The sequence below is a fragment of the Somniosus microcephalus genome, chromosome 18 (genome assembly GCF_052327205.1).
Source record: "Somniosus microcephalus isolate GS21.2 chromosome 18, FLI_Smic_1.0, whole genome shotgun sequence".
Taxonomy (NCBI): domain Eukaryota; kingdom Metazoa; phylum Chordata; class Chondrichthyes; order Squaliformes; family Somniosidae; genus Somniosus; species Somniosus microcephalus.
In genome coordinates this window covers 82383439-82401485 of record NC_141004.1, presented here as the reverse complement: position 1 = coordinate 82401485, position 18047 = coordinate 82383439, and the positions used below count along the sequence as shown (strand labels likewise).

The 18047-nt window shown below is 53.9% G+C and overlaps 1 protein-coding gene across 1 annotated transcript in view; it reads right to left on the bottom strand.

Annotated features, from left to right (window-relative positions):
* LOC147105416 (uncharacterized) overlaps positions 1–18047 on the bottom strand; it is a 765681-nt gene that overhangs the window by 538209 nt on the left and 209425 nt on the right. The window contains exons 5-7 of the mRNA XM_086011726.1: positions 14673–14861; positions 11050–11148; positions 9552–9673 (exon numbers count right to left, since the gene is read on the bottom strand). Coding sequence (XP_085867852.1) covers positions 9552–9673; positions 11050–11148; positions 14673–14861 — 410 coding nt within the window. The remainder of the gene's footprint in view (positions 1–9551; positions 9674–11049; positions 11149–14672; positions 14862–18047) is intronic.

The following is an 18047-nucleotide window of genomic DNA, read 5'->3' as shown; positions in this document are numbered from 1 at the left end:
AGAGCTCAGTCTGTGTTACTGAGAGCTCAGTCTGTGTTACTGAGGGTTCAGTCTGTGTTACTGAGAGCTCAGTCTGTGTTACTGAGAGCTCAGTCTGTGTTACTGAGGGCTCAGTCTGTGTTACTGAGGGTTCAGTCTGTGTTACTGAGGGTTCAGTCTGTGTTACTGAGAGCTCAGTCTGTGTTACTGAGAGCTCAGCCTGTGTTACTGAGAGCTCAGTCTGTGTTACTGAGGGTTCAGTCTGTGTTACTGAGAGCTCAGTCTGTGTTACTGAGAGCTCAGTCTGTGTTACTGAGGCCTCAGTCTGTGTTACTGAGAGCTCAGCCTGTGTTACTGAGGGCTCAGTCTGTGTTACTGAGAGCTCAGTCTGTGTTACTGAGAGCTCAGTCTGTGTTACTGAGGGCTCAGTCTGTGTTACTGAGGGTTCAGTCTGTGTTACTGAGAGCTCAGTCTGTGTTACTGAGAGCTCAGTCTGTGTTACTGAGAGCTCAGTCTGTGTTACTGAGGGTCCAGTCTGTGTTACTGATGGCTCAGTCTGTGTTACTGAGGCCTCAGTCTGTGTTACTCAGGGCTCAGTCTGTGTTACTGAGAGCTCAGTCTGTGTTACTGAGGGCTCAGTCTGTGTTACTGAGAGCTCAGTCTGTGTTACTGAGACCTCAGTCTGTGTTACTGAGAGCTCAGTCTGTGTTACTGAGGGATCAGTCTGTGTTACTGAGAGCTCAGTCTGTGTTACTGAGAGCTCAGTCTGTGTTACTGAGAGCTCAGTCTGTGTTACTGAGGGTTCAGACTGTGTTACTGAGAGCTCAGTCTGTGTTACTGAGGGCTCAGTCTGTGTTACTGAGAGCTCAGTCTGTGTTACTGAGAGCTCAGTCTGTGTTACTGAGAGCTCAGTCTGTGTTACTGAGAGCTCAGTCTGTGTTACTGAGGGTTCAGTCTGTGTTACTGAGGTCTCAGTCTGTGTTACTGAGAGCTCAGTCTGTGTTACTGAGGGTTCAGTCTGTGTTACTGAGGGTTCAGTCTGTGTTACTGAGAGCTCAGTCTGTGTTACTGAGGGTTCAGTCTGTGTTACTGAGAGCTCAGTCTGTGTTACTGAGAGCTCAGTCTGTGTTACTGAGAGCTCAGTCTGTGTTACTGAGGGTTCAGTCTGTGTTACTGAGAGCTCAGTCTGTGTTACTGAGGGTTCAGTCTGTGTTACTGAGGGTTCAGTCTGTGTTACTGAGAGCTCAGTCTGTGTTACTGAGGGTTCAGTCTGTGTTACTGAGAGCTCAGTCTGTGTTACTGAGAGCTCAGTCTGTGTTACTGAGGGTTCAGTCTGTGTTACTGAGAGCTCAGTCTGTGTTACTGAGAGCTCAGTCTGTGTTACTGAGAGCTCAGTCTGTGTTACTGAGGGCTCAGTCTGTGTTACTGAGGGCTCAGTCTGTGTTACTGAGGGCTCAGTCTGTGTTACTGAGGGTTCAGTCTGTGTTACTGAGAGCTCAGTCTGTGTTACTGAGAGCTCAGTCTGTGTTACTGAGGGTTCAGTCTGTGTTACTGAGAGCTCAGTCTGTGTTACTGAGAGCTCAGTCTGTGTTACTGAGGGCTCAGTCTGTGTTACTGAGGGTTCAGTCTGTGTTACTGAGGGTTCAGTCTGTGTTACTGAGAGCTCAGTCTGTGTTACTGAGAGCTCAGCCTGTGTTACTGAGAGCTCAGTCTGTGTTACTGAGGGTTCAGTCTGTGTTACTGAGAGCTCAGTCTGTGTTACTGAGAGCTCAGTCTGTGTTACTGAGGCCTCAGTCTGTGTTACTGAGAGCTCAGCCTGTGTTACTGAGGGCTCAGTCTGTGTTACTGAGAGCTCAGTCTGTGTTACTGAGAGCTCAGTCTGTGTTACTGAGGGCTCAGTCTGTGTTACTGAGGGTTCAGTCTGTGTTACTGAGAGCTCAGTCTGTGTTACTGAGGGTTCAGTCTGTGTTACTGATAGCTCAGTCTGTGTTACTGAGAGCTCAGTCTGTGTTACTGAGAGCTCAGTCTGTGTTACTGAGGGTTCAGTCTGTGTTACTGAGGGTTCAGTCTGTGTTACTGAGAGCTCAGTCTGTGTTACTGAGAGCTCAGTCTGTGTTACTGAGAGCTCAGTCTGTGTTACTGAGAGCTCAGTCTGTGTTACTGAGGGTTCAGTCTGTGTTACTGAGAGCTCAGTCTGTGTTACTGAGGGTTCAGTCTGTGTTACTGATAGCTCAGTCTGTGTTACTGAGAGCTCAGTCTGTGTTACTGAGAGCTCAGTCTGTGTTACTGAGAGCTCAGTCTGTGTTACTGAGGGCTCAGTCTGTGTTATTGAGAGCTCAGTCTGTGTTACTGAGGGTTCAGTCTGTGTTACTGAGGGATCAGTCTGTGTTACTGAGAGCTCAGTCTGTGTTACTGAGAGCTCAGTCTGTGTTACTGAGAGCTCAGTCTGTGTTACTGAGGGTTCAGACTGTGTTACTGAGAGCTCAGTCTGTGTTACTGAGGGCTCAGTCTGTGTTACTGAGAGCTCAGTCTGTGTTACTGAGAGCTCAGTCTGTGTTACTGAGAGCACAGTCTGTGTTACTGAGAGCTCAGTCTGTGTTACTGAGGGTTCAGTCTGTGTTACTGAGGTCTCAGTCTGTGTTACTGAGAGCTCAGTCTGTGTTACTGAGGGTTCAGTCTGTGTTACTGAGGGTTCAGTCTGTGTTACTGAGAGCTCAGTCTGTGTTACTGAGGGTTCAGTCTGTGTTACTGAGAGCTCAGTCTGTGTTACTGAGAGCTCAGTCTGTGTTACTGAGAGCTCAGTCTGTGTTACTGAGGGTTCAGTCTGTGTTACTGAGAGCTCAGTCTGTGTTACTGAGGGTTCAGTCTGTGTTACTGAGGGTTCAGTCTGTGTTACTGAGAGCTCAGTCTGTGTTACTGAGGGTTCAGTCTGTGTTACTGAGAGCTCAGTCTGTGTTACTGAGAGCTCAGTCTGTGTTACTGAGGGTTCAGTCTGTGTTACTGAGAGCTCAGTCTGTGTTACTGAGAGCTCAGTCTGTGTTACTGAGAGCTCAGTCTGTGTTACTGAGGGCTCAGTCTGTGTTACTGAGGGCTCAGTCTGTGTTACTGAGGGCTCAGTCTGTGTTACTGAGGGTTCAGTCTGTGTTACTGAGAGCTCAGTCTGTGTTACTGAGAGCTCAGTCTGTGTTACTGAGGGTTCAGTCTGTGTTACTGAGAGCTCAGTCTGTGTTACTGAGAGCTCAGTCTGTGTTACTGAGGGCTCAGTCTGTGTTACTGAGGGTTCAGTCTGTGTTACTGAGGGTTCAGTCTGTGTTACTGAGAGCTCAGTCTGTGTTACTGAGAGCTCAGCCTGTGTTACTGAGAGCTCAGTCTGTGTTACTGAGGGTTCAGTCTGTGTTACTGAGAGCTCAGTCTGTGTTACTGAGAGCTCAGTCTGTGTTACTGAGGCCTCAGTCTGTGTTACTGAGAGCTCAGCCTGTGTTACTGAGGGCTCAGTCTGTGTTACTGAGAGCTCAGTCTGTGTTACTGAGAGCTCAGTCTGTGTTACTGAGGGCTCAGTCTGTGTTACTGAGGGTTCAGTCTGTGTTACTGAGAGCTCAGTCTGTGTTACTGAGGGTTCAGTCTGTGTTACTGATAGCTCAGTCTGTGTTACTGAGAGCTCAGTCTGTGTTACTGAGAGCTCAGTCTGTGTTACTGAGGGTTCAGTCTGTGTTACTGAGGGTTCAGTCTGTGTTACTGAGAGCTCAGTCTGTGTTACTGAGAGCTCAGTCTGTGTTACTGAGAGCTCAGTCTGTGTTACTGAGAGCTCAGTCTGTGTTACTGAGGGTTCAGTCTGTGTTACTGAGAGCTCAGTCTGTGTTACTGAGGGTTCAGTCTGTGTTACTGATAGCTCAGTCTGTGTTACTGAGAGCTCAGTCTGTGTTACTGAGAGCTCAGTCTGTGTTACTGAGAGCTCAGTCTGTGTTACTGAGGGCTCAGTCTGTGTTATTGAGAGCTCAGTCTGTGTTACTGAGGGTTCAGTCTGTGTTACTGAGGGTTCAGTCTGTGTTACTGAGAGCTCAGTCTGTGTTACTGAGGGTTCAGTCTGTGTTACTGAGAGCTCAATCTGTGTTACTGAGGGTTCAGTCTGTGTTACTGAGAGCTCAGTCTGTGTTACTGACAGCTCAGTCTGTGTTACTGAGAGCTCAGTCTGTGTTACTGAGAGCTCAGTCTGTGTTACTGAGGGCTCAGTCTGTGTTACTGAGAGCTCAGTCTGTGTTACTGAGAGCTCAGTCTGTGTTACTGAGAGCTCAGTCTGTGTTACTGAGAGCTCAGTCTGTGTTACTGAGGGTTCAGTCTGTGTTACTGAGGGTTCAGTCTGTGTTACTGAGAGCTCAGTCTGTGTTACTGAGGGCTTAGTCTGTGTTACTGAGAGCTCAGTCTGTGTTACTGAGGGTTCAGTCTGTGTTACTGAGAGCTCAGTCTGTGTTACTGAGGGTTCAGTCTGTGTTACTGAGGGTTCAGTCTGTGTTACTGAGAGCTCAGTCTGTGTTACTGAGGGTTCAGTCTGTGTTACTGAGGGTTCAGTCTGTGTTACTGAGAGCTCAGTCTGTGTTACTGAGGTTTCAGTCTGTGTTACTTGTGATGAAATATATTCCATTCATCACTGCCTGTTTTCTGTGTCTTCTAACTGCCTGCTTTCTGTGTCTTTTCCCTTCCCCCAGTCCTCATGTATTATGCATTGGAATGTGCTGGAACTGGTTGTGTGCAGGGCTCCGCCCATACCTGGCTCCTTTGTAATCTAACTTCAGTCCGGCATCAGCCTCCTGAAGGTAGACATCTCTCTATTTTACGTGTTATGTTCTGAGTTAATAAAAGCCTTACTTTTGTTCTGCTAACTTCGAGTCTCGGAATAATTGAGGCACATCAATTTTATTAACTCAATTTTCAACACTATGGATCAACTCCTGAAACCTGAACGTTTGGATTTGGATCAACATGCTCCGGACGCATCAGCACGCTTCGGACACTGGTTTGACTGTATGGAATTCTTCCTGGACAATTCCGCAGCCGTCAAAGATGCTACGGACACTGCGAAGATGAGACTCGGAATGCTACGGAATTGGGTAAGCCACCGGGTTTACCCCCTCATCCAAGACGCCGATACGTACCTGGCCGCCTGCAACACCTTAAAGGCGCATTACCAGCAGCCTACGAATGAGGTGTATGCTAGGCATCTACTCGCTACTCGCGCACAGCGACCTGGGGAATCGGTGGAGGAGTTCCTAAGCATCCTGAAAAAGCTTGGCAAGGACTGTAAGTGCCAAGATGTAAAAGCCGCAGTGTACACCGACGAGCTTGTTCGCGATGCCTTTATCACAGGCCTCAGCTCCACTCACATCCGGCAAAGACTGCTGGAAAAAACGGGGTTGGACCTGAAACAGGCTGCGGACACCGCGCGGTCCCTGGAGATGGCCCAGAGAAACTCGGACGCCTACTCTTCAGCCCGCGCCACCCACGCCGCCACGTGTGCGCCGAGGGCACCGCCATCTTGGAAGGCATCTTCCCCGCCCGGCAGCCCGACACCGGCGGGGCCCAGCTCTCCCCCCAGAAGCCCTACGACAGCCGCGACGCGTCAAGGACCCAACTGCTACTTCTGCGGGCAGCCAAAGCACACCAGAAACCTGTGCCCGGCGAAAGGCACCACCTGCTTTAAGTGCAGTAAGAAGGGGCACTTCGGGAAGGTGTGCAGAGGGAACCCCGCCGGAAAACCAACCGCCGGAAAACCCACCACCGCCGCGTGTGCGCCGTGGGAGCGGCCATCTTGGACGCCATCTTGCCCGACCTCGTGGGGTCCGCCATCTTATGAGCAGACAGCGTGGACGCCATCTTGTCTCGATCAGGGCCCTACAGTGGCATCGGTCACAGTGGACCAGACCAGGCCGCATCCGCTATCCAAATCAATGGTGGACATCGAGGTAAACGGATGCCGGGTTAAATGCTTAATTGACAGTGGAAGCACGGAGAGTTTTATCCACCCTGAACTGGCACAACAACTCTCCCTAAAGGTGGTCCCTGCTCAGGGTACCATCTCTATGGCCGATAAAACCCAGACATCGACCATTCTGGGTTACTGCACGGTACAATTGTGCGTTAACGGAACTGTGTATGATAATTTTAAAGTATTAATCATGAAGAATCTATGTGCGAGCGTGATCTTGGGTTTGGATTTCCAGTGCAACCACCAAAGCATCACGCTCAAGTACGGTGGGTCCCAGCCGCCCCTCACAGTGTGCGGTCTGGCTACCCTGAAGGTAAAGCCGCCTTCGCTATTCGCGAACCTTACCCCTAACTGCCGGCCAATAGCGACCAAAAGCAGGAGGTACAGCTGGGAGGACAGGCGGTTTATCGCGACCGAGGTAGACAGGCTCCTGAAAGAGCGCATTATTGAACACAGCAACAGCCCGTGGCGCGCCCAAGTGGTAGTGGTAAGGGGTAGTGAGAAGAAACGGATGGTGATCGACTATAGTCAAACGATCAACAGGTACACCCTACTAGACGCCTACCCGCTACCCCGCATATCAGAAATGGTGAACCAAATCGCCCAATACCGGGTGTTCTCCACCATCGACCTCAAGTCAGCGTACCACCAGCTCCCTATCAGACCAGAGGACCGCCCGTACACCGCCTTCGAGGCGAACGGACGCCTCTACCAATTCCTCAGAGTCCCCTTTGGGGTGACGAACGGGGTCTCGGTCTTTCAGAGGGAGATGGATCGCATGGTCGATGACCACCACTTGCAGGCAACCTTCCCCTACCTCGACAACGTCACCATCTGCGGTCACAACCAGCAGGATCACGACTCGAACCTCGAGAGGTTCCTGAAAACCGCACAAAAACTCAACCTCACCTATAACGAGGACAAGTGCGTTTTCAACACCACGCGCCTCTGCATACTGGGCAGCGTGGTGGAGAATGGGGAAATCGGACCAGACCCCGACCGATTGCGCCCCCTATGGGAGCTGCCCCTGCCCAACACTCCCAAAGCCCTGAAAAGGTGCCTGGGGTTATTTTCTTACTATTCCCAATGGGTCCCCAACTACTCCGACAAAGCCCGCCCCCTCTTGAAAGCATCCTCTTTTCCGCTCTCTGCTGAGGCCCACGCCGCCTTCAAAAGCATTAAGCAGGATATTGAGCGGGCCACGCTACAGGCAGTGGACGAGAACACTCCATTTCAAGTGGAAAGTGATGCGTCCGACTTCGCCTTGGCGGCCACCCTCAACCAGGCGGGGCGGCCCGTAGCTTTCTTCTCGAGGACCCTCCAAGGCCCCGAGATCAGACACTCCTCCGTGGAAAAGGAGGCCCAAGCCATCGTGGAGGCAGTGCGCCACTGGCGCCACTACCTAGCCGGCAAACGCTTCACCCTACTTACCGACCAGCGATCGGTAGCGTTTATGTTCAACAATAAACAGAGGGGGAAGATTAAAAATGATAAGATTCTTAGGTGGCGGATCGAGCTCTCCACTTTCGAGTACGACATCATTTACCGGCCAGGGGCCCTTAACGAATCCCCTGACGCCCTCTCACGAGGGATGTGTGCCAGCGCCACCGAGGATCGGCTACAGACCCTCCACAACGACCTCTGCCACCCAGGGGTCACGCGGCTGTTCCACTTCATAAAGTCCCGTAACTTACCCTACTCGATTGAGGAAGTTCGGTCTCTGACCAGGAACTGCCGCACTTGCGCTGAGTGCAAGCCTCGGTTCTACCGCCCAGATAGAGCCCACTTAATCAAAGCTACACGGCCCTTCGAGCGGCTCAGCTTAGATTTCAAGGGCCCCCTCCCGTCCGTCGACCGCAATGTTTACTTCCTGAACATTGTGGACGAATACTCCCGTTTCCCATTCGCCTTCCCCTGCCCAGACATGACCAGCGCCACGGTCATTAAATGCCTCAACAGCCTGTTCTGCCTGTTCGGTATGCCGAGCTATATCCACACGGATAGGGGGGCGTCCTTCATGAGTGAAGAGCTACGCCAGTACATGCTGTCCAAGGGGATCGCCACGAGCCGTACCACCAGCTACAACCCCCGGGGTAACGGCCAGGTGGAGCGAGAGAACGGGACAGTGTGGAAAGCAGTCACTCTAGCTCTAAGGACCAAGGGCCTCCCTATCTCCCGCTGGCAGGAAGTCCTCTCGGATGTGCTCCATTCGATACGGTCGCTATTGTGTACGGCCACTAATACCACGCCTCATGAACGAATGTTTGTCTTTCCCCGGAAATCCACCTCGGGCGTATCCATGCCGTCATGGCTCCCCACCCCAGGTCCGGTACTCGTGCGAAGGCATGTGAGGGGCCACAAGACGGACCCTCTCGTGGAGCCAGTACACCTACTCCACGCCAACCCCCAATACGCATATGTCCGGCACGCCGACGGAAGGGAGGACACCGTGTCCATAAAAGACGTCGCCCCAGCCGGCATCGACAACAACCACGGCAATAGCAGCGACGACGATCACAGCAACCCTTACCCACCCACTATTCTTTCATCACCCCCGGAAGAACATCGACCAACGGCACCCCCACCAACTACCCCTTCAACAACCCCGGCGGCACCCCCGGCAGAGACCCAGGAGGCTACCGGGGACACCCAGCCGACACCCGCGGCACCACAACAGCCACGTCGGTCGCAGAGGACTATCAAACCCCCGAACAGACTAAATCTATAGAAGGGGTGAATGTGATGAAATATATTCCATTCATCACTGCCTGTTTTCTGTGTCTTCTAACTGCCTGCTTTCTGTGTCTTTTCCCTTCCCCCAGTCCTCATGTATTATGCATTGGAATGTGCTGGAACTGGTTGTGTGCAGGGCTCCTCCCATACCTGGCTCCTTTGTAATCTAACTTCAGTCCGGCATCAGCCTCCTGAAGGTAGACATCTCTCTATTTTACGTGTTATGTTCTGAGTTAATAAAAGCCTTACTTTTGTTCTGCTAACTTCGAGTCTCGGAATAATTGAGGCACATCATTACTGAGAGCTCAGTCTGTGTTACTGAGGGCTCAGTCTGTGTTACTGAGAGCTCAGTCTGTGTTACTGAGAGCTCCGTCTGTGTTACTGAGGGTTCAGTCTGTGTTACTGAGGGTTCAGTCTGTGTTACTGAGGGTTCAGTCTGTGTTACTGAGGGCTCAGTCTGTGTTACTGAGAGCTCAGTCTGTGTTACTGAGGGTTCAGTCTGTGTTACTGAGGGTTCAGTCTGTGTTACTGAGAGCTCAGTCTGTGTTACTGAGAGCTCAGTCTCTGTTACTGAGAGCTCAGTCTGTGTTACTGAGAGCTCAGTCTGTGTTACTGAGAGCTCCGTCTGTGTTACTGAGGGTTCAGTCTGTGTTACTGAGGGTTCAGTCTGTGTTACTGAGGGTTCAGTCTGTGTTACTGAGGGCTCAGTCTGTGTTACTGAGAGCTCAGTCTGTGTTACTGAGGGTTCAGTCTGTGTTACTGAGGGTTCAGTCTGTGTTACTGAGAGCTCAGTCTGTGTTACTGAGGGCTCAGTCTGTGTTACTGAGGGTTCCGACTGGGTTAAATGCATCAAGCTTACCCAATATTCAATGAAACGGCTGTCAGCTGTGGCAGGTGGAGTCCAGCTAACAAATACAGTGCCATCTTCAACCTCCGTCACTCTCAGCTCCATGGGAGGGGGCAAGGTGTCATCAGGAACATCTAGATTCACACACAACAATGAGACGTCAGTCAGCTCATCGGTATTCCAAACACTCACAGGGCAAGTACAGCACGGGTTAGATACAGAGTAAATCTCCCTCTACACTGTCCCATCAAACACTCCCAGGGCAGATACAGCACGGGTTAGATACAGAGTAAAGCTCCCTCTACACTGTCCCATCAAACACACCCAGGGCCGGTACAGCACGGGTTAGATACAGAGCAAAGCTCCCTCTACACTGTCCCATCAAACACTCCCAGGGCAGGTACAGCACGGGTTAGATACAGAGTAAAGCTCCCTCTACACTGTCCCATCAAACACTCCCAGGGCAGGTACAGCACGGGTTAGATACAGAGCAAAGCTCCCTCTACACTGTCCCATCAAACACTCCCAGGGCCGGTACAGCACGGGTTAGATACAGAGCAAAGCTCCCTCTACACTGCCCCATCAAACACTCCCAGGGCAGGTAAAGCACGGGTTAGATCCAGAGTAAAGCTCCCTCTACACTGCCCCATCAAACACTCCCAGGGCAGGTAAAGCACAGGTTAGATACAGAGTAAAGCTCGGTCTGTGCAGCTAAACCAGTATAATTGAGCATGACTATCAGGCTAGTGTGAAATCCCATTTCCACCTCCCACCCCAGTCTTTCTACGGCCTCTTTGAGTGCGATTGCCTATTTTGGGTGGACACTGGTGTCTGCTCTAGTTGGAACTGCTCGAACCTCTTTCCAATCTCGTGTCCTCACAGGTCTGAGAGACCGGAGGGTTGATCCTCTATCTGGAAGTTGGAAGGGCCAGGGACAGTGTGACTACTGATCCTATGTGTAAAGGAGGAAGGAGTCCCTGAGAATGGGTGTTGCCCTGGAGCAAATGGTTGAACAGTCTGAGGAGCGAGTGGACACCGTGCTGCATCGGGACTGAATTTCTTTCTGTGCTGTTTTAACTGGTTTAATTGAAATGAGTTCAGTGTTCATTATCAGGAAGCCCAGACCAGCCAGCCCCCTCAGCACAGACGCCAGCTTTACACTGCGTGCCCAGTTTCGCAGAGAGTATGATTCGTCCCCATTCCATCCAGCTCTAAGTTCCTGTCACACACACCTGAGTGTGCAAGGCCTTATCGAGCCCCTAAACCCAGCTGTGAACTGTCTGAAAGGTCAGAGGGCAATGTGCTGAGCCAGGACTGGGCCGAAGGTCAGATACACCGTCACGGTGATCGGTCAAGGGGCAGCCGTTGGTGTGGGTCCTGCCCAATCTCTGAGCTCTGAGACAGGACTTGAGCTGCAATATTAAAGCAGACAGAGACATCAGCAGTGCCCTGGCCTCCTCTCCCCCATCAGTAATGGCCAGGGCCCGCTTAGATTAGGCTCCGTACTTACTGCTTCTGGTGGTGAAATTGACCAGACGAGCGGTGTCTTCTTGCCCACAATGCATCAGCGCGACGACATAAGCAAAATAGGAGGTGGAATCCGCCAGCCCTGCGAATGGACAGGAAGAGCGGCTGGAGTTAGCGGGGTTCAGTCCAGCACTCGAACACACCTTACATCAGAAGGCACGACCTTCAATACACAACACCCACTCCAGCCCAGGCCGAGGGATTGACCAGACTCACCGACTGTGACTGAGTGGCCCCGGTTACACCAGTGACTCACCGACTGTGACTGAGGGGCCCCGGTTACACCAGTGACTCACCGACTGTGACTGAGGGGCCCCGGTTACACCAGTGACTCACCGACTGTGACTGAGGGGCCCCGGTTACACCAGTGACTCACCGACTGTGACTGAGGGGCCCCGGTTACACCAGTGACTCACCGACTGTGACTGAGGGGCCCCGGTTACACCAGTGACTCACCGACTGTGACTGAGGGGCCCTGGTTATACCCAGTGACTCACCGACTGTGACTGAGCGGCCCTGGTTACACCAGTGACTCACTGACTGTGACTGAGGGGGCCCGGTTACACCAGTGACTCACCGACTGTGACTGAGGGGCCCTGGTTATACCCAGTGACTCACCGACTGTGACTGAGCGGCCCCGGTTACACCAGTGACTCACCGACTGTGACTGAGGGGCCCTGGTTATACCCAGTGACTCACCGACTGTGACTGAGCGGCCCCAGTTACACCAGTGACTCACCGACTGTGACTGAGCGGCCCCGGTTACACCAGTGACTCACCGACTGTGACTGAGGGGCCCCGGTTACACCAGTGACTCACCGACTGTGACTGAGTAGCCATGGTTACACCAGTGACTCCGACTGTTACTGAGGGGACCTGGTTGCACCAGGGACTCACCGACTGTGACTGAGGTGCCCTGGTTACACCAGTGACTCTGCCTGTGACTGAGGGGCCCCAGTTACACCCAGTGACTCACTGACTGTGACTGAGGGGCCCCGGTTACACCAGTGACTCCGACTGTGACTGAGGTGCCCCGGTTACATCAGTGACTGACCGACTGTGATTGAGGGGCCCTGGTTATACCCAGTGACTCACCGACCGTGACTGAGGTGCCCCTGTTACACCCAGTGACTCACCGACTGTGACTGAGTAGCCATGGTTACACCAGTGATTCCGACTGTGACTGAGGTGCCCCGGTTACACCAGTGACTCACCGACTGTTACTGAGGGGCCCCGATTACACCAGTGACTCAATGACTTTGATATGGGGCCCCGGTTACACCAGTGACTCACCGACTGTGACTGAGGGGCTCCGGTTACACCCAGTGACTCACTGACTCTGATTGAGGGGCCCCGGTTACACCAGTGACTCACCAACTGTGACTGAGGGGCCCCGGTTACACCAGTGACTCACCGACTGTGACTGAGGGGCCCCGGTTACACCAGTGATTCACCGACTGTGACTGAGGGGCTCCGGTTACACCCAGTGACTCACCGACTCTGATTGAGGGGCCCCGGTTCCAACCAGTGACTCACCGACTGTGACTGAGGGGCCCCGGTTACACCAGTGACTCACCGACTGTGACTGAGGGGCCCCGATTACACCAATGACTCACCGACTGTGAGTGAGGGGCCCTGGTTACACCAGTGACTCACCGACTGTGACTGAGGAGCCCTGGTTACACCAGTTACTCACCGACGATGACTGAGAGGCCCCGGTTACACCAGTGACTCACCGACTGTGACTGAGGTGCACCGGTGACACCCAGTGACTCACCGACTGAGACTGCGCGGTCCTGGTTACACCAGTGACTCCGACTGTGACTGAGAGGCCCCGGTTACACCAGTGACTCGCTGACTGAGACTGAGGGACCCAGGTTACACCAGTGACTCACCGACTGTGACTGAGGGGACCCGGTTACACCAGTGACTCGCCGAATGTGACTGAGGGTCCCCGGTTGCACCAGTGTCTCACCGACTGTGACATAGGGGCCCCGGTTACACCACTGACTAACCGAATGTGTCTGAGGGGCCCCGGTTACACCAGTGACTCACCGACTGTGACTGAGGGGTCTCGGTTACACCAGTGACTCACCGACTTGACTGTGAGGCTCCGGTTACACCATTGACTCACCGACTGTGGCTGAGGGGCCTCAGTTACACCAGTGACTCACTGACTGTGACTGAGGGGCCCTGGTTACACCAGTTACTCACCGACGATGACTGAGAGGCCCCGGTTACACCCAGTGACTCACCGACTGTGAGGGAGGTGCACCGGTTACACCCAGTGACTCACCGACTGAGACTGCACGGTCCTGGTTACACCAGTGACTCCGACTGTGACTGAGGGGCCATGGTTACACCAGTGACTCGCCGACTGTGACTGAGGGGCCCAGGTTACAGCAGTGACTACAACTGTGACTGAGGGGCCCCGGTTACACGAGTGACTCACCGACTGTGACTGAGGGGACCCGGTTACACCAGTGACTCAGCGATTGTGACTGAGGGTCCCTGGTTACACCAGTGACTCACCGAATGTGACTGCGGGTCCCCGGTTACACCAGTGACTCACCGACTGTGACTGAGTGGCCCCGGTTACACCAGTGACTCACCGACTGTGACCGAGGGGCCCCGGTTACACCCAGTGACTCACCGACTGTGACTGAGGGGCCCCGGTTACACCAGTGACTCACCGACTGTGACTGAGGGGCCCCGATTACACCAGTGACTCACCGACTGTGACTGAGGAGCCCCGGTTACACCAGTGACTCACTGGCTGTGACTGAGGGGCCCTGGTTACACCAGTGACGCACCGATTGTGACTGAGGGGCCCCGGTTACACCAGTGACTCCGACTGTGACTGAGTGGCCCCGGTTACACCAGTGACTGACCGACTGTGACTGAGAGGCCCCGGTTACACCCAGTGACTCACCGACTGTGACTGATGTGCCCCGGTTGCACCAGTTACTCACCGACTGTGACTGCGCTGTCCCGGTTACACCAGTGACTCCGACTGCAACTGAGGGGCCCCAGTTACACCAAGTGACTCACCGACTCTGACTGAGGGGCCCCGGTTACACCAGTTACTCACTGACTTTGATTTAGGGGCGCCGGTTTCACCAGTGACTGTGACTGAGGGGCCCCGGTTACACCAGTGATTCACCGACTCTGACTGAGGGGCCCCGGTTACACCAGTGACGCATCGACTGTGACTGAGTGGCCATGGTTACACCAGTGACTCCGACTGTTACTGAGGGGCCCCGATTACACCAGTGACTCACTGACTTTGATTTAGGGGCACCGGTTTCACCCAGTGACTCACTGACTTTGATTTAGGGGCACCGGTTTCACCCAGTGACTCACCGACTGTGACTGAGGGGCCCCGGTTACACCAGTGACACACTGACTGTGACTGAGGGGCTGCGGTTACACCTGTGGACTGGGTGGAGGTATGGGAATTCAGTCAGTGCCTTGCTGGGCCTGGTTCCAGGTGATCTGAGCAGCGGTTTCAATGTTCTCTCTGTCAGAGTTGGCTCAGAAATCGAGAGGGCCGCGGCTCCTCCACTCAGTGCTTCAGCATTGATGGCCTTGGGGTTCCTCACCTACCTGTCAGGTTATAGTCGCACCTGCCGGTGACCAGGTGAGAGCCTGCCAGGGTTGGCTGGTTGCTGTAGAGGCCATAGTACACCTTGTAGGTGATGGTGTCTGTGGGTTTGCTCAGCGATGGCTCCCACTGCAGCAACACGGAGGTGGACGTCAGCTTCCTAACTCGGACACCACGTGGATCCTTGGGAACTTCATGGAAAAAGAAAGAAAAATATTATCCGGGTGTGGGTCCATGACGCACAAACCAGTCTTGTCTATTGATGAAGCAGCCATGTCCTGGGGCTGTGATGATTGACCTTCACCGACCGCAACCATCTTCCTTTGTGCTAGGTATGACTCCAGCCAGTGGAGAGTTTTCCCCCTGATTCCCATTGACTTCAGTTTTACTCGGGCTCCTTGATGCCACACTGTGTCAAATGCTGCCTTGATGTCGAGGGCAGTCACTCTCACCTCACCTCTGGAATTCTGCTCCTTTGTCCATGTTTGGACAAAGGCTGTAATGAGGTCGGGAGCCGAGTGGTCTTGGCAGAACCCAAACTGGGCATCAGTGAGCAGGTTATTGGTGAGTAAGTGTCACTTGATAGCACTGTCGACAACACCTTCATCACTTTGCTGATGATTGAGAGTAGACTGATGGGGCGGTAATTGGCCGGATTTGATTTGTCCTACATTTGTGGACAGGGCATACCTGGGCAGTTTTCTGTATTGATTTCTTTGTGGGTTCAATGACGATACATTTATGAAAGAGAATGGCCTAGAAATTCAGTATAGCCACTTTTGGGGCAGTAAAGTCGGGCAGCCGCTAAAGTTTGTGCCCGGCGCAAAGTCGCGCCCCCTCCGCCAATATTCAGTCGCATCGCCCCAAGAGGTTGCTGCTGCGCTAAAACAGGCGATGCACGACTGTCTTTAGGCGCTAAGCCGGCGGTGCTGAGCGATACCCCCGAGGCCGGGTGCAGCGCAGGTGCGGCGAGTTCTTGATTGACGGCAGACACTCTGGCGCCGGTCATCTCTTAAAGGGGGAGGGTGGATTTGTTTGCCTGCCACGCCCTGCACACTGCAGCCCTCAACCTAGGCCTGACCACTTCAGCTTCACCTGTACAACGCCCAGGACTATGGAGAAGGCCAGGGAGAGAGCGCAGCGCTTCAGCGACGGCAACCTGAGGCTGCTGGTTGGCAGAGTGGAGCGCAGGCACCATGTTTTGTTCCCAGAAGGTGGCAAGAGGCCGCTGCCCAGCGCCTACCGGAAAGCCTGGAGGGAGGTGTCCAACAGGGTGTCTTCCAACAGCGTGGTTGCCAGGACTCCTGTGCAATGCCGGAAGAAGTTCAACGACCTCACTCGGGTTGTCAGGGTGAGTACCCTTTCCAGTGTCCTCCTCATCCTTGCATGTGCACCTCACATTATGGGCAAAGGGACCTGAAAGCCCTAATGACCAGCCCTCATCCAGCAGCTATGGGACTGGCATGAAAATCAATTGCACATTCAGCACTTTACACACTGTACAAGCTATTCGACCATGAGAGGCATTGCAGACAAGATCAGGGCTACACACTGTACAAGCTATTCGACCATGGGAGGCATTGCAGACAAGATCAGGGCTACACACTGTACAAGCTATTCGACCATGGGAGGCAGTGCAGACAAGATCAGGGCTACACACTGTACAAGCTATTCGACCATGGGAGGCAGTGCAGACAAGATCAGGGCTACACACTGTACTTAGAGGCCGTCCTTTCTCTTGCAGGCCAAGGTTGCGCACAACCGGCGCAACCGAACTGAGACCGGGGGAGGCCGTCCTGACCTCAAAGAGCTCTCTGACCTCGACCAGCGTGTGGAGCGCATTATGGTAGGCCGGCTGATTGGCCCCGTCGCCAGTGGAGATGCCGACCCTGTTCTGGGCACCAATGGTAAGGGCATCACCTTTTGGACCTCTCTCGTTCCACTTACGCATCAGATCAGCATCCTTTGCCACTGTCCGACCAATGCGGTGAATGGCACCACTCATGCCTCCCTCGCTGCCGCCCTGTCCTCACTCTAAAGCTACTCTTGTGCCTTCCTGCTTTCAGATGGTGAATCGCCAGGTGAGGAGGTGGGCCCTCAAGCTGCCACTGTCAGCCCTTTGGAAGACGAGGAGGAGGAAGAGGAAGCTGGCCCATCAGTGCCACCCTCAGCCGCGCCAGCCCATGGCGATGTAGGGGACACGTCTTCCCTGGAGGGGAGCCGGGGGGAAGGGTCGGAGGAGAGTGAAGCTCCGGGGCCCAGCGGCCTGCAGCAACGCGGGAGGGGTGGGGAAGCTCGGCGGACTTCTCCCCAGAGGGTGAGTGTGGCCTCCAGTCCTGCGACGGTCAGCGCAGAGGAGGTGCGCCTCCTAGAGGAAATGGCCGTCCAGGCTGAGCGCAGGCACACTGAGCTCATGGCTGCAGTGGCAAGGATGCCTGACTCCATTGAGTCTTTGTCAAGGAGTGTGCAGCAATTCGGAGCAGCACAGGCCAGGAGTGTGCAACAATTCAGTGCAGCACAGGCCAGGAGTCTGGAACTATTCAGTGCAGCACAGGCCAGGAGTCTGCAGGACTTCGCGGCAGCACAGTCGGCTTCTAGCCAAGTGCTCAGTCGTGCCGTCCATTCACTGGCTGGTGTCATGCGGACACAGACCAGGGCCACACGGGCACTAACTGCTGCCACCCTCGCTGGATCAGCCAGGCATCACCAGGGCACTCGCTGCGCAGCAGCAGCCCAGCAGTCTGTTCTTCAGCTGTTTGCTGCGCATGCTGCAGTGCTGGCCCGTGCGAGTGCCAGTGTCTCAGGCGACCAGCGAGCACCTGCGATCTGCTAGGTTGCCACCATTCCTGCAGCCGACACTGCCACTCCGCCATTGCAGCTGCCACGAGCTGCTGGACAGACTGCTGCCGCCCAGCCAGAGTTGGAGCAGTCAGCAGCCGGCCCCTCCAAGGCCAGAGCTGGTGCAGGCCGACCCCCAAGGGCATCTGCCGTCTCGCCATCTGCCCCTCAGCAGCCTTCCCCCAGCCTTGCTGCAGCCACTGGGCTCCCATTGAGGAGGAGCAGCAGGGCGGGCAGGGGCCAGGCAAGGATGCGCAAGGCATCGCCCTCGCAGGGCAAAAAGTAGAGGTATGCACAAATGCCTGGTGCTTGTTGTAAGGCCGACACTGGTGCAGTTGTTTTTGTGTAAGGCCGAGACTGGTGTCTTTCTTTCTTTTTGTAAGGCCGAGACTGGTGTCTTTCTTTCTTTTTGTAAGGCCGAGACTGGTAGTTTTGTGTTTTTGGAGGGGGCTTCTCCACATGAGCATGTAATGTGGGAAGGGCAGAGGTTTTCAATAAATTATTGCTGTTAAATTGCAGTGTGCATGGTTTTTTGGTTA